This window comes from Glandiceps talaboti, chromosome 2 (assembly GCF_964340395.1).
Source record: "Glandiceps talaboti chromosome 2, keGlaTala1.1, whole genome shotgun sequence".
NCBI classification, from domain to species: Eukaryota; Metazoa; Hemichordata; class Enteropneusta; family Spengelidae; genus Glandiceps; species Glandiceps talaboti.
Window position 1 is genome coordinate 10,236,235 of NC_135550.1, and position 27,746 is coordinate 10,263,980.

The 27,746-nt window shown below is 33.7% G+C and overlaps 1 protein-coding gene across 2 annotated transcripts; it reads right to left on the reverse strand.

Moving 5' to 3' along the window:
* Positions 1-4,911: 4,911 nt before the first annotated feature.
* Positions 4,912-27,746, reverse strand: LOC144452268 (potassium channel, subfamily K, member 16-like). 2 transcript variants are annotated; one of them, XM_078143335.1, is made up of 5 exons: positions 27,529-27,746; positions 23,866-23,928; positions 20,000-20,697; positions 8,327-8,671; positions 4,912-7,574 (listed from the first exon to the last, which is right to left on the reverse strand). In XM_078143335.1, the coding sequence occupies exons 3-5, from the start codon at positions 20,301-20,303 to the stop codon at positions 7,294-7,296; spliced, it is 930 nt and encodes a 309-aa protein (XP_077999461.1). In that variant the 5' UTR covers positions 20,304-20,697; positions 23,866-23,928; positions 27,529-27,746; the 3' UTR covers positions 4,912-7,293. The 2 variants fall into 2 exon arrangements, with proteins under 2 accessions (XP_077999461.1, XP_077999469.1); XM_078143343.1 differs by lacking the exon at positions 23,866-23,928.

Genomic DNA, 27,746 nt, shown 5'->3' on the forward strand with positions numbered 1-27,746 from the left:
AGCCAGGATGGGGAAATGAGGAAAGAAAACCGGAATGGTGGCCATGTGACATACCCCTTCGTAAATCCTAGCCATCCACCAAAGTCACTACCAAGGAACCAGTCCTGGTCAGAGATGATGAAAAGTGTGGCAAGAAGTTGCTACGAACACCATGATGCTGTGCACTTGACAGGTGAGTACGACTCTAAACTTTAAGATTGTGATGTGTGGCACTTCCTTACAGTTCACCTGACCTCTTCAGAGTTTTTTGTTTGTTTTATGTTGTTGTGTTGTTGTTTTTTGTTTTTGTTTTGTTGTTGTTGTTTTGTTTTTTTGGGGGGGATGTATTTGTAGGCTTAGTATTGCCAACAAATTCAAACAAAATTACTATTAGGTCCACTCTTTAATTCTTACAGTGTAGGTTGGTAACCCAGCCACCAGTCAATTGTGGTCACCCTGGAATGCCTGTTTTTACAATGATTTGGTTATTTTAATTCCATCTTATTTTGTCACTTTTAAAATTTTTAAAAAATCACAAGTTATCTTCTCTTCTATTACCAATTTCAATTTACTAATGTGACTTTTCCTTTTAGGTGATGTCGAAGATTTGTCACCATTAGAAGACCTAGGCGAGTTGTATAGTTGCAATCACACCAATACTTATTAAACTAAAAGCTAAATCAATAATATTTTCAGGACATGTGCGCTTTGGTATCGCAAATGTGTGTACCAAATTATAATGAATTTGAAACATGCATTCTTGAGATATATATAATTACCGAAAAACATTAATTATGTAAATTGATCATTAATATTCATGTTTACAACCCATTTGAGAGTCTCAACAGCAGTCTTAGTGTTTACTTCAAATTGAGACTCAGTTGTAGTCGCATTTACCCAGTTGAGGGGGTCATACATACCTCCATCCCCTGCTAATTGTATATGTAGTCTTCACTCTTAAAAAATAAATGTATCTGCTGCCCACTTTGGCATATGCAAGACCAAAATAAAGATGAATTAAAAATTCTACTGTACCGGCATGATACGACTGACGAGCTAGCAATGGTCTGTGACCCGTACAGAGTCCAGCTATGAGATGGAGGGATGGGGACTGTGGTCAAAGAAGGCCCTAAGGAGAGATGTGCGTAGTCATAACTTATTACATTACAACATACGAATGCCTTGTGTATCAATTGCCATATTTTTTAAATTAGAGGCATTCATTTTTTTTCTGCCAGACTTGAAGACAATGTGAGGAGGCTGGAAAGTCGATGATATATGCATTCTCATCCATGTAAACACTTGTTCGTACAGACAGTAAAGATACATTACATGTATGTATTCTATGAGTTGCGAAGAAATGAAGAGTAAAAAGAAGTGGATTGATTTGTTCACTACAAATTGTGTCTAGTTACTGTGAATCTATAAAGTGGTCAATTCCAAGATACTCGATCCCGTCAAGTGCTCTCACTCAGACAATTTCACCAATGTGAAGGTAGAAGTTGAAATGAAAGTATATATACTGAAGTGTATGGCCTAAACACAAATCTCAAACTGAAAATAATCAAAGTAAAATAATACTACCGGTTGACAGAGTACCAAAACCAGCATTACAGGCCTACAGGTGTGTCCTAAGGTAGGACATATTAAAACCTGCAAAATCCCACCAGTGGCTACCAGTCGAGCGTCAAGCATGGCATGCTATAGCTGCCAGTGTTCTTTCGCGGGTAATCCCACATGTGTAACGCCCCCAGCGGTCACAAAAATTCTGCGAGAGGTATACTAGTATATGTTTGATGGATATGTATCTGTCTGAAATTTCTGTGAGAGAGAGTGGCAATATTCGAAGATTTACAGTTGAGAAACAATTTTAAACGTCACCTCATTCTCTGGGATTTATCATTTAAAACATTTACAGGAAGTCTATCTGTCGAACACTAGAGGGCAGGCTTCGATATACCACATCGCACTCAGGACTGGCACATGGCAAAGGATCCAGACAAGGAGAACGAGCAGAATTTACGGCAGAGGAGAGCCAGTGGAGAAAATAATTTGGTGAATATTTTTTTCGCAGCTCTCCCCCCCCCCCTTCCTAGTGTTCTCAAAATATGCTACCCCACTGAACCCAAGAATTTCTGTAGCATTACCCCCCCCCCCCCCCGCATTCTGGCGATGTACAATCGTATGGTAAATGACATTAAAATAAGTCACTGTGGCAATCGACTTTGATCAACGTCCAGAGATTTCTTTACAAATAGATAGATGTAGGTTTTGTAAGGAGGGATCTCACTTCTGTACACATAACCTATATTTGGAGCGAGATGCTTAGTCAGCAGGGTTTTTCCCTTCAATCTTTATATTTGGGCAGAAACAGCATCCCAATGATCCCTATGGCCCTAGTGGGATGTGTCCCCCTCCCACAGTGAGCACTGTTTGAAAATAAACATGTAGGAGGGCCATTAATAGAGGCATACACTTTCAAACCATAAAGTAACTTGAAAAATTGTCACAGTTTTCATAATACATCTTTCCCATAACATTCCATACCATAAGCATATAGCTAGGAAAAAAAACTGCAGAAAATACTATCATTAAGTCAAAGATAAAAGTAGAAAGTTGAAAATACATAAACTGAATTCTTGCTCTGTGTATAAGTGTTTTTATGTCAATCATAATATGCTATGGAATTTTTTGGGAGAATAAATCATAGTCACTGTATATTGCAATCAACTGTAAACTTTATTGATCATTATCAAGAATACAATATACACAACCTGTATAACGTTTCTGACATACAAGGCACACAGTCTGAAGTGAAATACACTAGCCCCATCTACACATAGGTCGTCCTACCTGAGGCAGTCCCAAGTCCTACCTGAGGTAGGATAGATTTGTGTCTACACGTAGGAAGGTTACAGCGTAGATCTCATGCGTTCCGTCCTGACAGTACTATAGGACGAAGTCAGGAGGGTTTCAGGAAACCTCTCAAAGGTGTCCTAAGTCAGGACGGTTTCAGGACAGGTTCAGGACGCGTTTGCGTCCACACGCACTTCAAACTATCCTGAATCATACCTCAGGTAGGATTTTTAGTGCCGTGTAGACGGGGCTAATGTACATTTTCAAGTATGGTGGCATAAACATAATGACAAAATGTACACCATTGAATCTTTAAAACAAACTTCAAATCACACAACAGTGTACCCATGTATGGATAAAGAACAATTGTGTAGACAACAATCATTGGCGTTCGATATGCAATTGCACGTTTTTTGTGTTTCTGATATGTTGGTCTGTGACTATAGTATATACTTTATTGTAAATATAGTGATGCTGTGGTTGTAGGTATTCAAATATAATATTATTAAAACTGAGCATTAGTTTACTTTCATCTCCTGTTAATATCAGATCGGTTCAATTGTTCATATAGAAAGGTATGTAAGAATAATGAGTAATGGTAAACACGGTACAATTTTATTTTTACCTCGACTAGACTCATAGTTGAACTATAATCCTATATAAATTATAAGTTCCCAAGCTCACTATCCTGTTTACAGCTTTTATGGTATATTAAACGGAATATACCATAAGTGATAGACAGGTTATCAACTCCCTGGGGAAACATTCAATCCATTGCAGCCTCTATTTTCATACAGGATTAAATCTTTCACAAAACAACCGATGTTCTATAGGTGCTAATATCTACAACTTGGTTGACTGGCCACAGTAGTTGTTTTAAAATGTCACAAAAGGACTTTAGCCAAATAGAATGAAACAAATAGAAGCAACTGGGCTTGAACCCGGAAACTGAAGATTCCAAGCCCGCCACTCTATTAAACATTCAACCATCACGACTAAAACGTGTAAACACACTACCAGTTAGTCAGTAAAATAAAGAAAACATAATAAAAACAGTAATGCAGAACATCTATTTCAAATACTATGAATTATAAATTTCAACAATAGTAAAAACAACATATTAAATCACTTTAATATAATAACAATTCGGAAATAAATGTATATATATTTCTCATTCGTAACATTTCACTTCTTAAACTGAAGTAACAGAATACAGACTTTATGGTAATGCACTAATAAATATTGTATAGACTGAGATAGATAAGACATGTTTTAAGGTCAGGAGACAAATTACAGAGAGTATATCAGCTAGCTCATAAACTAGGATTGTGTTCAACTATATAGTTGTCTTCATTGACATATCAAACTCTAACCACAAACACAAACTTGTGCCAGGTTTTAATCTTGTACAACATGTTAAATTGACAGTATGGTTAAATGACAGTGGTTTGTCTTTTCTTGTTTACCATTCAACAAGGTAGTTGGTTGTAACTGTTGTATGATAACTGTGAAAGTCTGCAAACTGGCATTATTGGTTTAAAAGGGCGAGGCAAGTAGTTACCATAGAGATAACTATGCGGTTAACTGTGTAGTCTTTTCAAAATATATGATTTTCAAATAATAAAAACAAGCATCTGTTGTCATTATCATACTTTTAATGGCTGTCTAACCCCCCCCCCCTCTCTCTCTCCCTTCCTCCCTCCTTCCCTCCCTCCCCCTTGAGAATTGGTGGTTATTTCTGATTTAGAAGCCAGCAGAAGTAAACAGATACCAACATCCCACCATCACTAATATTCATGCAAATAAAAATGCATGTACATATTTAAGAAAATATGAAATATAAAACATATAGATCGTTGGGATATCTATAAAGGCACATAAACAAAGGCAGGTTTGTTCAAAAACTTACCATTAATATTAGTGCAAGATAATAACTTTCTCCTGATCAATATCAATGAAACATAAACCCTTCATTCTTTGTTATTATTATTAATATTATTATTATTATTATTATTATTATTATTATTATTATTATTATTATTATTATTATTAAACACTAATCAAGGTAAGACGATAAGAATCATCATATGGTAAAACAGCCTCTAGAATTTTAAATGCTATGATGAAAAAATAGAAAGTATAAAAAAAAAGTTATAATACTCCATTACAATAAATGCAATAACTCTCAAAAGAAATATAAATTTAAAAGCAATGGACATGCATCACTCCAAATATGAGTGACAGATATTGTTAAAATGTCAGTCAAAATATAAAATGAAATATAGTCATGATGCATAATGCAACAACAATACATAGAATGCTAGATGACTTTCTGAACACATTACCCTGCTTCGTGATGCAATGTACTTGATTGAAGTATTTCAGTACTTGGTGTACTCTACCTGTATTTTGACACCCCCCTTCCCCACTCAGGTTTTATCTAAATTACATGTTGGCACTGTCTTTTGGGTCAAATAAATTGTACAATCATGATATGAGACATACAACTTGTTTCAATCTTTAATAATCTTCATTCATCATCAAATTGAAAGGTATCCAATTGTTGTAAAGTAACTTGACCCTGTAAGTATTAATCTACTACAAGAATGATAAAATGTCACTTTATTTCACCGACTACCTCTTGAATGAAAATGTGACGTCATTCTCACAAGCCTGAGCCGAGTTTATCCTAGTTTTTTTTTTCACTGGCGCGAGTTGCACATTGCTGCTAAGAAGCCTGCGGATTTTATCTGATGATGGGGATTTTCAAGATAACTGTACTTTAACCTCTGTCCATCCTATCATTGATGTTAACTCATTAAACTAATCATCACCATCAATCTTGTGTGCTCTAATTACTCACAAATTGGCCTCCCACACTGCAGAGCTAATGTGTCCACCTATTATCATTTTAATGGTTATCCTCACTAATAACTCCGAGATACCTTGGCTCATCAATGAATAAAGAGTCTTTGTATAATCATGAATAATAAATATATAGCAAAGGAAACTGTAACAACAAAAATATGGATATTAAAAAATTTTCTTTTCAGCTTATTTGAACAAACTGTTTTATTCAGAGCACAATGGCCAAGCATTATTAAGTCTTCAACAAACAATATCAAGTTTTCCTTTTTGATCATATTGATTTACGTCGATAATATCGTGAGTGTCATTAAAGGCCTTATTACCTTAATAATTTAGTCAATGAGTTCACTAGAAACTAATTATAAATTTAATATTAATATGGTGTCTGTCACGTTTTGTTATATTTACCGAAGTCTGGCGCAATATTTCTATGAGTGCGTATGTCTTTACTAAGATGGAACTGACCACAGCACGCCATTATTCTTGTGCTGGGAAATCTTCTACTTGTAAATGTATTTTCGTAATTATTACAAATGCCAAAATATGGCCCAAAATATCATATCTACAATGGACCAGGACATACCAAAAGCTCAATTATTCTTTGTTAAGTTGAACTGACCTGTAATTCATGATATAATTTCATTAATTCCTAATATTTATGTAAATTCAGATTTGAAGTACTTTTATTCATTAATTTCTTTATTTAATTTCAATATTAGTATATTTTTTCAGCAATTTCTAATGAATTTCTAATCCTTTGTGACCTTAAAACCTGTTCTATTCTTGACTTAATTCCCAACCCCCAACCCAGTGACATTTTTGTCGTTTCTGTTGATTAAGGACCACAATGTTCCTGTCAAGTTACTGAATTATATATGCAGTGATGGATGGATTTGATTATTGATGATTGAATGGAACAAGGCAATATCAACTATCATCCACAAAATTCAAAACTTGTTTTATAATCATTACAACTACTCAACAAGTACGATGTTTCTTATTTAAGGTAACAGTACTATGGCCAGAGGTATAGTCTCAATTATCCAGACTCTGCCACTGGGGCTCTCTCATTTCTGCCATCCACAGAATCTGGATTGATACGATAACAAGATCTTGGTGACTGAAAATGATACATGTTGAAAAAAAATGCATGGTTACCAAGATGGCAACCCAGTACATCCCTAGAAGTACTAAAAACAATAGAAGCTGCAATAGCTGTTTATTAAAAAACATGCAAGTTGAAGTTTAGACAATATTTTATCACAACTGCCATGGTTCATTTTTTAGACCTTTATGTAGCATTGCCCGTACTGGGTGTTGCCATCTTGGAAATGACTTCCCGAAATGCATCATTTTTTGCCAGTGACAGCATAAAGATTTTGCCATGGTATTAGTTTAGATGCTGTGGTGGTGGGCACAAGTAGTGAGAGCCCTCAGTGGCAGAGTCTTGGTGATCAAGAATACCCAAGGTATTTGTCACTGATTCAAAGTGAAAAGACCTCTTTTGTCAGTTACTTGTTCATTGATAGTCTGCTGAAAACACAAACACTCGTAATAATCCATCTTACAACTTTAAAGTAATATGTGAAATCACATGTCTGTACCATTTGTACCATTGTCAGCCAACTCGTCAACATTAGTCAACTCTACTTCTGCATCATCTTTCACCTTCTCCTCATTTTCTCCCACTTTGCCATTTTCATCAGCCTCTTGATTCTTCTTGGCTGTCTTCTTTTCAATTTTCATTCCCCACTTGGTGAGGACATCAGACACCATGTTTATAATCAAAGCTACGTATGCAAGACCGATGAAAATCCAAGCATAGCCACACCACTTGTACACTGTCGGATAGTCTTTATCTTCATTAACACCTGTTCAATGGAAATAATTCATAAAAATAATTTATGATATGATAACTCATAACTTCAATTAATGCCTGTATATATAACTACAAAAATCATTCACAGATATATCATACAAAAATTAGTTTTGCATAAAATGTTCCCGATTGAGTAAAATTTTATTTTTTTATTTGGGACATTTTGTTATATCAGAAATCAATATGAGTGCTACATGTTGAACTATTGTGTCTACAAGTTCAAATTTTGTCAAAAAATGATTCAATGTCTGAAAAAATCACATAAACGAAAATAAAATCCAAACAGATTATGCAAGATAACTGCACAACCTGTGCAAATAAAACCTTAGAAAATAATTTTTATTACCAGGGGTATTCAGCTTAAAAAGTTTTTGCCAGATATATTGTATGACCTCTGATTGTTCAGTTAAACTGACATCAGTCACTTGTACAAATTTTCTTTTCACCAATAATCATTATAAATTATTGAAATGCATTAATAAATTTAATGGAATTTTGGAGCAGCAAGTGTGCAATATAAATGGTGAGGAGACGAGGAGACTGCAGGTGTTAGTAACTATAATTGTACTTTATAATGAGTGCAAGCAACTGACTCCAGTCTAGTTGTCTTGTTCTTTTTAAAACCTTTCAAAGCTAACAGTCTGTCTTGATCTACCTCAGTACAAACACATTCTACAAAATCCAAAAACCAGACTTGCTTACTCTCAGTCTAACAGATTATTTATTTTGTAAATGAATACATACCCATGACAAAGTCTCCAAATCCAACAGTAAGTAAGGTAACGAAGCAATAATACCAAGACTCTCTGAAGGCCCAACCTTCCACAGCCATAAATATCAAACTAGGAAAAGTAATCAAGAAAACTGTACCAATGCCAACTAATACAAACAGGTAGAATAGTCGTGTTACTCTTGGATACTTAGCGGCATGTCTCCATCGTCCGATCCGTTCCTCCAAACGTCTCGCCTGTTTCCCCATACGAGAACCAAAATCAGACAGGAGTACACCACACAGGGGTATACCAATAAAGGCAAAGAAGATACAGAATATCTGACCACTACTAGTAGTTGGTGAAATATGACCATAACCTATCCAAAAAAAAAATTATCATTTTGCAAATTAATGTCATGATATATTCTTTTTACTGTAAGTTCAAAACTTGCGAAGCAACACAAGTGAAAGTAAAATACACTCAACTCTATCAGACATTGCAGTGTGTCGAAACTACGTGTGTCACATACATATATTTTTATCACTGACACTACACACTACCACAGGTAGAGTAGCACTCTTCAGACATCTTGAATCATTCTCATGAAAAGAATATACGAGTATAAAGGCGAAAAATAAATAAATGTGTGTTTTCGATAACTTGGCCTCAGAAAATAGGGTAGGTCGGGATTTTACTTTATTTCATCTTTTTAATTGTTTTTATTTTGGACAAATATTGCTTCGACCCAAAACCAAACGAAATGTCGGTCAGAATACCCATTCTGGGGTAGTTGCTGAAATATGTACAGACATCACTGGGGAAAGAAAACTGACATGTATGAAGGTCAAGAAGACAAAGAATTTTGTATCTTTTTGTTTTAAATGTTTAAAAAATGTTTAGGGTCGGCAGCTTAAACTATGGTCAGTCCGGTTATCGGAAACACACATTGGCTAATGTAATAATTACCACTGCAGTCTGATATGCATTTAAACTTTATGTAATAGATTAATATACCAGATTTCAATGACTTGAAAAAAATATGTCACAGTTATCCATATTTTAAAACATTTCGTACAGTATTTTGATCCTTTCTACCAATATTATAGCATGACAGTAAAAATATTATGGTTACACAAAGATTTTTCTTCTGTCTGATAACGTGAATTCTGAATGGATCATGAGAAAGATAGTGGTTCTGTACTGTACATGGCCTTTAATATTGCATGGTTGGCATGTATGACAAAGTAATTATTTTAAAAAATGCGAACTCAAAAATTCATACTACAACAAAATGATTGAGCTAAAATAATTTGGATTTTAATACCAGCTTACTGAGCTTGTGTACTTGATATTACTAGCAAATGTAATTACTTGGTAATTATTTCATCACTTAATTCCCCTCCTTCATGCTTCATGGAAGGCATTTTTAATTTTTGTATTTCAATTTTTTTTTTTTTTACTGTGAATTCAGTTTTACATGGTTGGACGACTTTGGAATATTTCTAATATTATAACCAGTCTATCAATATGTCTTAACTCTTGGTAGTAAGGTCATAAAATACATTAATTTTGTAAATTGAGCCAATTAGCTCTAAATCAACCAGACCATCAATTCCATGATAAGAAACTATTTATTCTGTCCTGGTCTTACAAAGGTTTGAAATCAGTATACATATCAACCTATACTGTAAACAGATGTGAAAACATTGAAGCTTCACTTGCTGTAACTGGGGTATTATTTTTGGATCTGACAACCAACATTATATTCACTGAAAATTGTTAAAATGCTAATAATCAGACATTGTTCATGTCAATTACAGGTTGATTGTATCCAGAAGTAGTACAGTAACAGGTTTAAATCGTCATACCATTGGGTCGCTGATTTTAAGGTGTGGACCCAAAAATCAATTGATCGGATTTATTGTACCATATTGTGTATACATACAGCTGCATAAATATATTTATCAACAGGAGATTCAACAGTCTTACAAGTAAGTCATTATACCTATCAAAACAGTTTCAAAAACATTCCAGTTGCAGCTAATGCAGTTTTAAAATACTACTGTAACACAAAATATTACGTATTTCTGATATTTTGAACAATATCATGTAAAGTCTAAAATCATTCAAAATATTCATATTACCAGTCATGTTCATATTTTTCTGAGATCTACACTATATTCCTGTCTAGCATTCCATTTTAACCAAAAAAACATGCATGCCATTTTGCTATTGAAGGACTTCTTGATTATTATGTCAGTGATCAAATACAACAACATGCAATGTTGACTATTAAAATGACCACTCAAGATATACATGTACACATGTACTCACACATTATGACAGGAGCTCATGGATTCAACTGTGTTATTTACTTTATTGAAGAGTTCAATTATACCTCAATTGCACTTTTAAAAAGTACCACAAACAATACATACATTAATCTCTGTTTTAACAATTTCACAGGACACCTGTGAAATAGTAAATTTGAAGTTTACAGTTTCAAAAATATTCATAACATGATCCGTTGTATGTGCAAAAAAATTGACAATCATACAGTCATTGAGTTAATGTAGTACACATACAAGTGGAGTTTGTTCAAATGGTTATACTAAAAACAGTCTGACAAGTTAGTGCATATAGAGAGTGGTCGAATTGTGACAACACAACCCCGAGAATTGGCACGCTCAATATCACACAGGCTGCTCTTTTCCTAGTCCTGCTTGCAGACGGAGTAACGCAACCTTAGTTAGCATTCTGACATTGTCCCTTTCCTTCTCCAATGAATCAAGTCCCATACTCTGTCTACCAGCAGCACTACCCTTTCCATTTGCATGGACAGTAGACTGACAGATAAGCCATTGTGGGTGTGGTCTAATCTCCCTAGACTGATGAGGTCATTTACAGTCTAGAAAAACAGCAGCCAAAGTGTAAATAAACACACCAAACTAGTGACAGCATGAAAAGCAAAACACCTCCAATCTTTAAGGTTAGCCTCTTTCTGAACTACATGTATTAAAATATACACTAATAAATTCTCACTGTTAAAGTACACATTGACTTAACTATCTACCATTGATAGGAACCATCTAATATGTATTCATAAATTATATGAATTTCTAGCTTATTTTAGCACCAAACACTTATATTGCAGAGTATCCAACGAATAAATGTAGTTTTCTTTAATAATGAATGCAGTAAAGATTCAATCCTATTCTATTCAATTCTATTGTATTCTATATAGGTGCTGACTTCTTCTGACTAACAATTAAATATGTGTTTAGATCTAGGTACATAGCAACATTACACACACAGTCACTCCATTCTATACATTGTATATTACAATAGTACACATCAGGTTTCATTTTTACTAGAATGAGTAGTGAATGCTGAAATCCTTTTAACAAATTTAAAAACAATATTCATCAGGATGATAAATGTGACTTAGATTGTGTAACCAACGTTGAGTTTCCTTTTGACCATCACTTTATTTCCTGTCAGAGTATACATTATGTAAATATCATTTTACAAACAGTACAAATCTATATTGTAAATGATACATATGCATACAATGTATTAATTCCATATGTTGACAGTTATGAAATATTGAAATATATATTGAAGTATGGATCATATTATATTATAGAAATACTACACTCATATCACTAACAGACAACTGAGATGTGGAATTAATATTAAGTTTTTACATTGAGGATGAGATGCAGGTTCGTTGGTGAATTTTGGCCTTTTTTTTTTTTTGCTCATTATGAAGCTTCATGGTACATGATGGTATGTGCCATCATTTGGTTAAAAGATTTTTTGAAAATCGTTTATTTTTTCCATTAATAAATTTGAAATGAAAAAAAATGACATGAACTCTATCGCTATGTGTGTTTTATATGGTTTCATTCCTGAATGTTTATGTACGTAAAGAAGATTGACAGGAACGTTGATTACAGAAGAGTGTCTTTACATATGCAAATGAGACATAGCTAGTAGGCCTCTGTGCAATGACTGACGTGACATTATCTCTTTAAGAGATCAGCTAAGAGTCTTAGCTGTGTTGTTGTACAAAACCAATCAAACTCGGTAAATTTGGTTATAACCAATAAAAAGTAAAAAATACCTCCTTTGAACCTGGACTTATGCACGTTGATTTTGACCAGTGCATCGGCCAAAAAATGTTACAGTAAAGTGGCCTACACTACAGCCTTCAAGTGTACCCGACGTGACGGCAATGTATTAGATGCACAGTCGCTTGTAAACTGTTATTCCTTTCCTAAATGGTTTTATTCTTGTCTATGACAGTCCTAATACAGAACAATGACGTTATTATAGGGATTGGCGATATTCTTATAAAATCGGTAGCAATGTCATACCCCCTACACACATACAACACGTGTATTTATCTTGTCTTTACTGTGAAATGTGATGGAGGAAAAATGAGCTGACGAACCTGCATCTCAACCTTAAATATAAAATTTATTTTTTTATTACAAATGTGTGTCACTGTCAGTATGTCTTTATTTGAGACAGAACCAAGAAATTAAAATTGAATTTTTTAATGTGAAAATTTGTTCTCTCTTTCCCTTTTAAACATGATTGAATTATCTCAACTTATTCTATTCAAATTGCACAATTAAGAGTACTCCCGGGTGGTCTATACTCATTTCATACATATTGATATTGAATCCACTGTATAAATATTACATATATCATATTATTTTGACAGTTGTCGTATTTTGATATCAAAATGGTAAACCGATATCGCATGTTCAGGTTGGCTTGTTTTATAGCATCCATTTTGATCATAAAGTTGTGACATTAGTAAAATTCAATTTAAAGCAGTCGATTTATTCAATCATTTTTTTTTTAACTTGCTGTCACAAATTAATGAGACATGTATACACAGAAATGTTTCTATCATGACAGCACAGGGGATCAGATGACATACAGAATGTCTATGACCATATTATATTTTACACTGTGTATATATACCCCCAGACAAGGAACCTTGTCTGTGGTATACCAGATCATGATGGGTAGATTTTGCCCTCTGTATGTACAGTGGTACATGGTAGGACCAAAAATACGCCCACCATAAATAAACATTACATAAATTTAGCATATTACCGGGTATGTACTCTTATGCTGTTGTTCTGTAGACTGTGATGTCATTGGTCCAGGTTTATCAGCCTGGCATAATTTTTTAGGGAAAGTGAGATTAAACCGCACCCATAATAGCTGATCTGTCAATCTAATCGTTCTGAGACTATACAAAATTATTGTGTCAAATTTTACACTGTGTATTTACCAGCTCATGATCATCTCTGTATAATATACATATAGTTGTACACACAGAGTACATCATGGTAGGAGACTGAACCAATATAGGTTTATTTGCATTTCAAGGTCTCCAATCCCATGTGCAAAGGAAGATACACTACTAACTGTTACATAAATGTTGTACATTTACAAGTAACTTCAAATATTATTCTGACATATTCTATGATTACATATTATAGGACATCATTTTTAGTGAATGAATAATATGGTAGACAATTTAGGATTTCTAACCATCCCCACCTCACCCCACACCCTACCCCTAGTTCATACTATGGCGACTCAGGGTTAATTTGCTGTTTTGTTCACAATAAATAAACACAACGAAAGAAAAGAAATCCAAATAACCATTATACCATTATTCAGTTGGAAAACAATATATCATGGTGGTACTTTGTATCTTTTGCCAATTCAAAATAAAAGAATAGGGATTACTTGTGTTCAAACGGATAGATGCTACTTTTGAATAAATCAAACATAAATAAACATATAAAGTATGATTTATCTCCAGAATGGTTGCCTGACATATTTTCTTGTGATAAACATACGTGTAATTCTGTTCTTTAAAAAATAACTTACAACTGTTGTTCCATGTACCTAGACTCTCTCACAGCCCTCGGAGCTTTGCATTACTAAAATTAAAGCTAAACGAATTATTTTGTATAATGTACCGATACCATCTACATAACCGTACTCGAATATCTCTGTACTGTGCGCCCTCATCAACCTCATAAAGATACCCATTTGTTGATGTGTGACTGTGACGCTCCGTGTTTTCGCGAAGCCTGAGCAAAAACACAGAGTGTCGCAGTCACAAGTCAACGAATGGTTATCTCTGTGTGGTTGATGAGGGCACACAGTACAAGGATATTCGAGTATGGTTATGTGGATGGTATCGGTACATGTACGTTATACAAAATAATTCATTTAGCTTTAATTTTAGTAATGCAACGGTCCAAGGGCTGTGAGAGAGTCTACCACGTACCACGAGGACTCACATGACATTATAAAACATATTAAAAGGTTTATGAAAATACAAAAGTTTATCAGAATTATTAAGAAGTATATCAAAATGTAACACATTATTTATATACAGATACACCTGTCTCTGAAGTTCTGGTAGGATCTTTGCTTTAGAGAGAGTGCATTATATAAAGCCGAAAATAATGCCTGGATAATTCAGGCTAAGGATATCCCAAGAATAAAATCCATTTTGAAGGTCACCATCATGCTAGACAAACACCATATGAAAATGTGGTGAATTCATTTCCTTTTGTTCTCAGGGATGTCTACAAAACTAGAGCAGAAAAGCTAAAAAATGTGAACACACTGCAGAAGGTGAGATGTGAGAGCAGAAATCCCCATATGGCTGGATGCAAGGCTACATACTAAGCCAAAATGGAGGAAAGAAAGACTAGAGAATCTTAAAATGGGTACGAGTCAAAGAAACCTCAAATGTGACAACATATTGAACAGTACCGGGGCGACATTCGAGTTCTCTATTCTAACAATGTCATAATAATTGTAATGTCATAGACATCGACATTGTACTGGAATACGCATGGTTTTATTTGAAGTATCTTCGCTTGAGTAAAAAATGTATCAACTCAGCTTGTGCCACTTTAGTAACTTCCAGAGTTCTACTGTGCAAAGTCAAGTTGCTTTAATAGAATATTGGACAATTCTTTGCTATGTACAGCATTCTGTCATATGCCTGTTTTAACAGTATAAGCAATATACTACATTTCTTTAATAACTGTTCAAGAGTGGTACAGTATTGTGATCAAGAAAGGTACAGTACTGTGCAAAGTATTAAAACCTAAAAGAGCTTCTTGACATATTCAATGTTGAAAGATTATGTTAAAACTATTCTTTGCCACTGCCTTTGGGTCAATATATGTTTTAACAGATAGCTTAACTTTAAAAGTATAAACAATATCTGCATATTAACATGATTATAAAATTACATGTTTTTCTTAGTATGACTATTAGGGACTGTATCTTGAAATATTCAATAATGCAAAATTATTCTTTGCTACAGCCTTCGGTCATATGGGGGCTTATCATTACAAATAATGAAATATTATTCTTTAAATATAAACATTATCCAATGATAAGTGTTCCTGATCACCATCAATTAGTGAAACAGAATGTATGATACAGGGACCCTCTTGAAGCATCAAGTTCTGAGTTGAAGTTTAAAGTTGAACTATGTCAGCCAACTGTCATGAATTCTTCATATAATCTGGCTTTCACATTCAGTTGTATGTCTCTGCTTTGGTGTAGAGTTAGATTTTCCTTCACTACTGCTTTGTGTAGTAGAGGCCATTTTGTCTTGCTGACACTGAGAGTTATTTTCATACTTTACCAGGCTACCAGTCTGCTTGCTACCATATCCAGGTATGTATAGATTAATTTTATCACAGGATGACAGTCCAGAGTCAAGAGACAAGCACCTCCTGAGGGTAGTTTTATCACGTAGATGTCGCTCCTTGCTATCCCATATATAATGTTTATTCTTCTGAAGCGAACCACCTTTCTCATGTATCTTCTTGGACACTTTTTGCGCCAACTTTTTCACTTTCACCTGCTGCTGCTTGGTTATTGCTGTAACAACAACAGCCAAGTACGACAACCCGAACAGGTACCACACAGCTACAGAGACATCATAGACCCATTGGAAATCTCCAGATAACATTTTATCCCTCGAAGCCACAAAATCACCAAAACCAATAGTTGTTAGAGTTATAAAAGTATAGTAATGAGCGATGTAAAATTCCCAGTCCTCAAGATACATGTACACAATGGCTGGGATGACAACAAATATGAGCCAACTTATAGCTCCCACGATTAAAACCTGAACTGTCTGTCTTCCCCATTTCGGTGTCTTTGATGGCAATGCACGACTGATCCGCTTGCAATGTTTATAAAACGTTTCTTGCCAGTGGTCACCAATCTTACTCAGGAGATAGCCAGTCATTGGGATCCCTACCAGAGCATACAAAATGACAAAATTTCGTCCCCACAATGTTCGAGGAACTATTTCACCATAACCTATGATGAAAAAGACAGGAATGAAGATTTCAAGGGCAGGGGATTAATGATGAAATGTATGTTAAAGTGGCCATGTGGATGAGGATTGGGTATTTATTTTGGATTTTAAATTTTTAAAACAATTTAATCATGGCTTCCTACTTGAACTATCAATGTGAAACAATGAACACATGCCAAGTCCTTGTTTGGAACTCAATACATTGCAAAAATCATAATAAATGTGTAAAATTATTGTTATTGTAGGTACAATAATAACATTTTTACACATTTTTTAGCTGTTTGCAATGTATTGAGTTGCAAACACAGACTTTTGCCCATGTTGTTTCATATTGATTTTTCAAGTAGGAAGCCATGATAAAATGGTTTTATAAATTAAAAATCCAAAATAAATACCCAATCATCACCCATATGACTACTATAAGATGTAAGTATAAAGTGAAGATAGGAAATGTAGCTGAAAAGAGTGATTGATATCGGTAGAAGGTACACAAAGCATGCATGTGCATAAAACAAGACGACATGATCACCACTGTTGTGTTAATTTGTACATGAGTTAAGCATGCTGTGCAGTTTAAGAGCAAGACAAATCTAGAGTATTACAAAGGTGAAATTTGTATTTCATCTTTCATTTTACTGGTACTAGTACGTATATGTATATACACATCTAGCTGTTATCATAATATGTTAGTGAGTGATTCAGAAGCGTTCACTAAGCCTAAAGACCATCCCTTACAAAACTGAACTGCCTGCTTAACTGTTAATTATACCAGTTGTAGGCAAATCATAGCAGTTTGTGATATTTCAGAAAAGCGAACTGTTAAAGCCATGTATTGGAACTGCTAGTACGTAGTTCTTAGCATTGAGTTCATGTATTGGAACTGTTAGTATGAATAGTTCTTATATACTTTATTTCAAGATACATCATGTCTTTCCATAGAGCTCTCATTTACGGAGAGCTTGGCCAACAAGTTAAGCATTCAATGGCATTTGATTGAAAACTCTGCATAAAGGATCATTATATTTCCAAATTTTTTTTTTATCATAATTATAATTTTCATGTCCCATCATCATCATCATCATCATCATCATCATCATCATCATCATCATCATCATCATTTTCACATCATCTAATAAGTATGTCATCTTCATGGCCATAATCTCACGTCACATCAAGGGGTGCACCAGCATATATTAAGATTTCATCATGTTATACAGCCTTGAAATAAATTATTCATGAATATTTTATAATCTGCATATCTAATGACTCCCATATAAGACAATGTGTGTACATGACAAGAACGTGTACTGAACTATGAATGAGGAACAAGTTTCAGCTTAGCAATCTCATGTAAATCATGAAATAACTTAAGAGTTTATGAAAATGCTTTTGCATTTCCAGCAATGGTATTCTTATTGAAGAATATGATATCATCTTTTTCTTTACTGTGAAATTACCAATATCAAACTGCTAACATTGAATAAGTATCCTGTTTTTCCATACACAACAATAAATGAAAACACTGCCCGAGTTATTTACAAATCCACAAGGCTTGTACATGTATGTCACCATGACGATTGTTAGTTGTTGCCATGGTGGCAGCTGACCAACTCATACACTGATGTATCACTTTAATAACCGACATTAGCATCCGACATGATAATAGCTCTAATTTGTTCTAATTTTATTGAACAGTGTTTTGTGTGTGCCATAGAGATCAAGTAGTATTTATGGCCTGTCTTTGGAACTGATCATTACATTACAAGTTTTGTATAAAGTGTTATATTGGACATGTACATGTATTTATGGCCCGTCCTTGGGAACTGATCATTACATTACAATTGTCATGTATATAGTGTTATATGTACTCCTCAATCTGATTAAAATCTGATGTTAGATAGGCTGGTTTTCCTGTATTTACCTTTATTCCATCGTTATTGCGTCTTTTACGTGAGTTTTTTTTTTCCTGGACGAACGCCTTTCCAACGTTCGTCCAGGAAAAAAAAAACTCACGTAAAAGACGCAATAACGATGGAATAAAGGTAAATACAGGAAAACCAGCCTATCTAACATCAGATTTTAATCAGATTGATGTACTCCTGTACTAAATGTGATACAACTGATCGTTCGTCTCTGGGATCACTCCATTCATGAAAAGCTGATTCGTAAGCATTCACTTAGCAACAGGTTTTATAAATTTGAGTAATATGCAACACATTCAACAATTTAACAGAAAGATAAAACAAGTAATCATATCATTACAAGGAAGGGAAGTGAAATACAGAGTTTTATATATATATCTACAGTACTTTTATTTCATTTACAATGTGTCATAAAACAAAATTAAAACAATATTGTACAAGTCAAGGTTAGATTTTATAACACAACATATAAACATGCTTGAAGTTGAATACCTGTCATAGACATTAAAGAAGTTTTTAAACATAGAAATCTTTTAAAAATATATTACATATAATATTAGCAGTATTAAAGAAATCAGTTTTAGTAGCTTATTCTGTCTATTTGTAAGGACTTCATTTCAAAGGTTTTGGTGAATCCCCACAAATTGAGAGAATAGGCTAGATGTTAAATGTTCTGTATTGAGGACATGCCTGCACCCTAACACGGTACACTGAAAGTAATGTATGCAAAATAACAGTTTCAAGTAGATGCTTTCATGTCTGCAAACATACGTCAACACAGGTGACATATGGCTATAACAGTAGTATGGCAAAGCAGAGTATTATACATTGGCAAATGTCAAATTTCATACATTTTCCAATATTGATCATTTGGCAAATAATTCACCCCTTTTTTATTGTAAGTTACTTTGTAGTATTTCTGTCCTTACAATATATATAAATATTGATGAACATATTAGTATAACATTTCTCATACATCAGAACTTTTTTATTTATACATATATAACTATATATATAACTATATACACATCTATATAACTATATATATAACCATATATATTTATAACTATATATATAACCATATATATATATATATATATATATATATATATATATATATATATATATATATATATATATATATATATATATATATATATATATATATATATATATATATATTGTGTGTGTGTGTGTGTGTGTGTGTGTGTGTGTGTGTGTGTGTGTGCAATTCATTTGTATCATTGTGAAATTAATTTAGAACAGCAACAGCTGCAGTTCCAAAGCATGTGGAGTGACTGACATGTTTGACAAAAAGTGTTGTTTTTTTTTCTGTGATAAAACCCCCAAATATTATGACTACACAATAAGCTGGAAATTTACTTACCTATGGTTGTTACAACTGTTCCAGAAAAGAAGAAGGAACTGCTAAAATCCCAATTTGAAGGACTTGTCGCATTGTTGTTCGGAGAGACACCATTACTGTACGCAGTTATGACTGCTGTGATGAGTTGTTCCAAATCACTGTTGGACACACAGGTATGATTCCCTAGCCATATATCTTTATATTGTCGCACATTCACGCGGACATCATCTTCATTACTGGACTCCAAGTAACTGAAGATGGCAGCTCCAATGAACAAATAGATCAGGAAACAAAAACTCAAAATCAACGTAGAAAGCCAATGCATGGTTGTACTTTTAATCAATGTACTGTCTCTTCAGAACTGAGTGGTCTCTCTTTGTAGTGATAGGCTATAAATGTCAGATGTTTGTTGATAGATGGTTTACACTCTGTATGATCTTTACATGAATTCTCAATGGAATAACCTGTTGTGCACCACACAGCTAATAGAGATGGGCAGATGATAGCTATAAATTTTCTGCCAGACTGGTTACACCAGGATGATATTTCATTGATGATGGTTAACTCTTGTCAAAAAGATGATAAAGGATGATAAAATATGATTATCAGTTGTGTGCCTTTCACCGGATATTTTCGTTCACTGTATAATTTGATCAGTTTTCCTGGTGAATTGTCTCCTTGACTGTGTCTGGTAGTACACCTCTTATATCGACTACTTCCTGAAGACAAAGTAATGAAAATAATTAGAAACAACACAATAACCTAATTCTAGTCAAAACTTTACAACATATTCAAGACTTTCAAAAATGTTCTCTTTCATTTTTTTTTACAGTTTTTAATCAGATGTGAATTCTAATATTATCACTTCATTTTGTCTCATGAAATTTTTTATTTTAATGTTTTACTTTTTTTCTCCCCATAGCGTCAGTTTATTTTGTGACTCATATTCATCAGCGTCTCTGTTCAACATTCGATCAGTATCAATGGTTATCTTTCCACGGTGGTCCAGGAGGATTCCTCTGGCAGTCCAGGGTGACATGCAGGCCGAAGTACATCATCCATTTATCAAGATCCCAGTCATAACCCAAAGTCTAATTGTCATGTAGTCTCACTATTAGCTTAGAAATATTTAGTACATGTACATGTAGTACTAGTAGTAGTACTAGTAGCAAGACTGACTACAAGAAATCTCTGGGCTAGTTGTCCCATCCAAGGAATAAACTCTACACTGTAATCACAAATACATGTATACATGTACTTGTAAATGCTAGACATGTACAGCAAAAACTTCAAACATGTAACGACAATCTCATTACTAGAGTAAACACTTCAAGGTGTTATTTCTTTAATAATTCACTTCAGATCTGTGATGGATGTAAACAGTGGTTCAAATCACTAATGAGGTGAAAATCACATACATTGTACATGACTGAATAAAGACTTCCCTATGAATAAAGATGAATGAATATATATTTTAGTGGTATGAGAATGAAATGTCCTTCGATCATCACACAAGGCTGAGAATACTATGACAGAACCCCATAATACACAAGTGCTTTTGATGCAAAAGCATTTTAAAGACATTTCGAGCTATGTTATTGTTTCAAAGAAACCAAATTGACTACTTTTTTCATACAGCATAATGTATATTATGTAAATAATTTATTATGCAAATGATATGTAAATAAAATGTAAACCTTATGCAAATATTTTCAAACTGGTTTACATGTTTGATAGACTGACACAAACTTACATACTTCAAGTATGAATGGACAGACATAATCACATTTTATAATCCAAACGGCAAATATTGACAGCATCAATTTCTTTAATACTGGCCTAGCTATTTACATGCAACATTTTCCGAATCATGAGCATATATTCATATTTCCAGCCATTTTAATATTCTCAATAGCACAGCCAGCTGCGTGTTAATAACATCTTGTAAGATTTACAGTTATTACATCGTTAATAATTCAACAAGCCTCTCTACTACAAGATTCATCATATTTCACTCAAAGTACCTGATCACAGAAATCACCTCATAACAAATCCTCAATGGGTGAAAGTACAACCAGTACATTTGGATGTGATTTTTGATAACACATAAATATTAAAAAGTAGCGATAACTTAGTTCCTTCATGTATTGCTCAGTTTTAAAGTGGCCATATGGATGAGGATTTGGGTATATATTTTGGATTTTTAATTTATAAAACAATTTTATCATTTCTTCCTACTTGAAAAATCAATGTGAAACAACTTATGCCAAGTCTGTGTTTTCTAACTCAATACAATGCAGAAAGCTAAAAAAAATGTGTAGAAAGTTTGTTATTGTATGTACAATAACAACGATTTTACACGTTTATTAATCATTTGCAATATATTGAGTTAATACAAACAAGGACTTGGAATATGTTGTTTCGCATTGATTTTTCAAATAGTAAGCAATGATAAAATTATTTTATAAATTAAAAATCCAAAATGAATACCCAATCCTCATCCATATGGCCACTTTAATGAGGGCTCTTTTTTAGTACAGTAGGATTCAAGGTGTTACTTAGTTTAATGTCTCGCAGGGCTATCTCTAGACTGTAAGATACGTCGTGACGTTTCGCCCTCACCAGCCTCCTCTCCTTAGGGGTTGGCCGATGTTTGAGGGCGCACCGTCACGGCGTACCTTACAGACTAGGCTATCTCAAGATTGAAGTACTCAGGTACTCTGTATTCACCAACATTACTTCTAGTGGTTGGCTTTTAATGCCTTGTCACACTTTAAAATTGACTTTCATTAATACAAATCATACAATGCAATAATGATCGTATAAATCACTTTACTTGGCTAAATGCTTCTCCTTACATTGACCAGTATAATGAATATGTGTACGTTGGGTTAACACATTGATGTGTTTGTGCATAAATCATACTGAAAAGTCTTAAAATATCCCAAAGTTTCTGCTCAAAATTGTAATGAAAATTCTCAAAATCACAAAATTGTACTGAAAAATCTCAAAATATTACTATCAATTCACTGTGTGCACTATAAATTACTCATATGTGGTATTACACATTACCAGTAAGTACTATCCCGACATCCCCCCAAATATTTTCTATGTACTGTAAATATAAGATTGATTTTTGACTACTGATTATTCCATACTCATTTGTGTGCCAATAGGGAACTTGCAATCCAGACTGAGCATGCTCAGATGCAAAGGATTATGGGATTATCTGTGGTTATCGTAATACCTAATCAGGAGCTACTGATAAAATAAACCTCCCACAATGGTCAGGGCAACTATGAATTGATCATTTGTGGTTAAAAACAATGTAACATTATTGTTTACAATACTATTTTATTAGTATTTATCATCACATTTCCCATGATGCAACATTCAACATGGCAGGTTTGCAAGTTCCCTATTAACGTCTGCTTAATATTTGTTATTTTCATGTGTAATTTAGTGAAACACAAAGAAATACATTGTGTAGTAGTGTACTGAATACACACATATACACTGGTATTTACGTTTTACTTTTGTGTATCTGGAGAGGTACGATGTTATGAGTGAATTTATATAATTGAATGTATTTTAGATTTTGAAAGTGGACTTTATATAATTACCGATTCAGAATTGATACATGAAGGCCTCAATGGAAAGAAGCCGACCCTTCAACACTTACTATAAATTTGCACTGTTTGAACCACTTATTGAGTTTTTACCCTGAATAAAGATATTTTATAATAATAAAAAAAATATATTGCGGCAACAGATTAGTCGTTTGAAACTTACACCAGCATCACAGAGAAAAAAGAATGTATGTGGTTATGGAGTGATTTAAACTATATGGTACATGTACAATGAGATGATAAATAATACAAACTTACCACTGTCTTGATTAAGTAGTGCTCCTGTATCACCATGGTATTTACTAGCTTCTCATAGATCAGCTGTATATGGTAAGACATTTATGTATTAATCGATAACACATTACAAGTACTCAGGCAAATACTATAATTTCAGCACTATCTGTCAATGTCATCAAAAACCCTTCAAATATCCATCTTTTACCTCACTGTGTACTGATAAATCAGACACTACAAGTGTAGGGTCTATGGATAAATCAACAGTGCAAAATCCTGAAGTACATAGACAGAAATTGTGATTTTAATTATCTCCACAAAATACTATATTTTGTTGACATCTGTGTCTGCTATTACTACATTGTACTGAAAGGTGTGCAGGATGAGAACTAAAGCTCTTAAAATATATGTATTCTAAAATTATAATGTACAGGCAAAATTTTCTAAACTTTTGTACAAAATGGCACATAACAGATAAATTATAGTTATTTTATTAAATACGGGTAATTCAATAAGCAATTCTATTGAGTAAACATCAGTGTGTCAAATATTTCAACTGTTCTGTATTCTTGAGATATATTATGCAAAAATACAACTATGTTACATGTTCGTACTACATAATCAAGTATAACAACAAACGCATCTACCAACATTTTTTTTTTTTTTTTTTTTTTGGGGGGGGGGGGTACTTTTTTCCCTTTCTGCTGAGATCACATGAATTTCTTTGATATTTACTCTGAATTATCTTCTTAATTATTAAACTACCAGAGGACATTTCAAGTATAATGATATATATCAAATATGGATTACATCATTTCCTGGACATAACTGTTACCACATGGATTTTGTAAACCAATATCAGACTGCTTTAGTTTACTTAGTGTTTAGTCATCAAGGATGAGCTCATAGAACAACATGTAATCAAACAGAAAAGAAGTTTGTAGGAAGTTAGTCTGGATGTCAACTGTGGTGGTACTAACCACAACTGTGACTTATAACCACAGTGAGTGAGTTAATGTGAGTCGACTTTTAATGGTAACGATACTGTATAGGAACTAGACTAGCAGAAAATCGTCATTATCACCTTTTTTGGTGAAATGTGTCTGATACCCAACAATATGTATGCAATCTTGCTCATTCTGTAGACGCCACTTAACTGTTAGACCATCAGGCAATTGTCTTATTAACTTTGACAGTGGTTACAAGTCGAATACCTGAGGGCTTGCCCATAGGGACTGTGAACAGATGTACTGTCATCCTTTGCCCTTTTGTTTGATAATTACCTTCAAAGTGCAGATCTGAGGTCTTACTATAAGACTTAATAGATACATGTACTCAAGAAGAACTGAGACTTTCTGAATCACTTTCACACAATATATACTTTAATAACATTTCATCATCACTTTATATTAAGAGTTATCGCCACAGCTCAGACAGCTAGTTGTAATTGCATTTGTAGAACAGATTACTTTTAAGCCTCTAGATAAGTACCCTGAACTATTCCTACAAGCTGTTTGCTGCCATGCTTTATAACCGTCAATTTGGCGAAAGAGAGTGAGTAGAAGCAGTATCACTTCATTCTGTCATTTACAAATGTATCCAATTATACGACATGCCGTTGAGCATAACTTGTACGTCATTTTGTGTTTAAAATATTACTATCATGTATGTACACTAAAACTGTGGACCCAACCTGATTAAAATCTGACGTAAGAATACAGCTGGATTCTGTTATTTGTCTCTATTTTTTTGTATATAGCTGTTTATTTTCAATTTGGTTGTTCTGGAAGTATAAGCACCGCTTCCAGGTTCCTATACTCCAGGTTCCTATACTCTCGGAACAACAAAAGTGAAAACAAATGACAACATATGAAGGAAACAGAGATTTGTAAAAGTACATCAGATTTTAATCATATTGATATTGACCAGGTATATGGATATATATTTTTTTCTTAGAGTCTGTGTTTTGCAGTACAACCCTTCAGTAATAGAACCTGTTTTCCTACAAAATCATACACATTATTTCATAATGTCTATTTTCTCAAATTAAAGACACTACACAAAATCTCATTGCAGGTATTGAAACATATACAGAAATAAGTCACATCCTTATTATGGTCAACTAGATATTGCAGCTCAAGTCAACCTAAATAAATAATTTCTGCAATTCAATTAAATAAACAATTTTAGTAATATCCATTCCCTCACATCACCACTACAAAAGCAAGTTCTATTTGTTTCTATGAAAACAAGTTTGGAAAATGTATAAAAACAATATACATTACCCTAGAAAAAAACAATTATTGATTTTTATGGACACGTTCTAAAACAAAACAACAATCAGGAGTGTTATAAAGATAAAAAAATTATCAACAGCTGAATAGATATTTCAATGACGACGTAATTAGATAAAGTGAATTAATAAATGAACTATAGTTAAGTAACGTTATTAATCAATCCAGCCCTATACAAAGCCATTACATGTTTTCATTAATCAGGCCACTATAGTTAATTCTATTTTGCATAAATATCAGTTAATAGGGATTAGTACTGTACATCAATGAGAACATATTTTAATACATGAATACATGTTTGTGTATTCACTTTTTTTGCATAACGGTGTCATAATTACACTTTTTTTCATATGTTAGCATAATTAAGTTAACAATCACTATAATTGCAGCTTACCAGTTTGATATTTGAATAATCAGACTTTATTTTATCATATCTCTATTAGAAATTTGATATACATCATCATTTTTGACTACTAAAACGTCCATGGAATCACTGTTTGGCTTCCTGTTTATCATTAAGGATGTTTTCCTGACTGCACCTAGTATATTTACATCCCACTCCCATATTTACTTATAGTTATACAAGGATTACACCTTTATCCATTGGGAACATGAAAGCAAATTGCCGTACATGCATTCATCACTTAGCTAGTGGAGATCTGGAGACCCACTCTGTATGGCAGTCATGAATAGATTACTTAAAGGTGACATTCTTGTACAGAACTGTAATAAATTCTGATTTGCATTCCCTTTTACAATTTCAATTACTGGAAGTTTCTAGTGGCTATCATGTAAAGTAAAGTAGCAGGTGGGCAATTCTCACTGCAGGTACTTATGGCACAGAGTTAGAGATGTATTTTAATCTGTATATGGTTTGATTTGTACCACACACACACACTGACAGCACGTTTTAAATGTAAATATGTCTTGTTGTGATTTATCAATTTGTCAGGGAGACAACTTTATGAAGGTCACATCACTCCCTGGCTGCACTCATGAATGGGTACATTAATGTGGTGATGTGAACTTGAAGTAAAAATGCCCTTTACACAACAAACATTGCTATATATTGCACACATGCACATGTAGTATGTATTACACCATCAACAATATACTGTACATCATAACAAATTCAGGACTAATTTCAGCTCCAAGTTTTAAATTCTGGTTAAAAGTGTACTCTATATTAACTTACCAACAGAATGGCATGTCCATGACTATAGCAAAAGTTCATAGTTTGTGTGGTCTTTATAGTTCCATGACCTCACCTACATATATATTACAAGCTGTAAAACTAACGAGCTGTGTATGACTTCTAAAGCAGACAGACCTTTCACTTATTTTCTTTTCACTGTTGTCAAAACCACACACTGTTATACAATCCCGTACATACCTGTCAATGTGCTATTCTTCGTTGGCAGTTAAGTCTTGAAAGTTAACAGTGACATTCACACATACAACAGCTTCATGTCTGACTGCTTTCCTCAAAATATGGGGAGTGCGTCTCTTTCACTGTCTCATAGTTTCAGTTAGTGCAAATAAAGGTTAACCCCACCTATAATAAACATAGTATTATGTAATATCCCAGCAAACATAACTGAGGTGGGAACA

Coding starts and splice junctions, on each gene's coding strand:
- LOC144452268 (XM_078143343.1), bottom strand. CDS start 20,303: ATGCATTGGCTTTCTACGTTGATTTTGAGTTTTTGTTTCCTGATCTAT. Junction 8,672..19,999: donor AACAGTTGTAACAACCATAG/GTAAGTAAATTT, acceptor TTTTTTGGATAG/GTTATGGTCATATTTCACCA. Junction 7,575..8,326: donor ATTTGGAGACTTTGTCATGG/GTATGTATTCAT, acceptor TCCATTGAACAG/GTGTTAATGAAGATAAAGAC.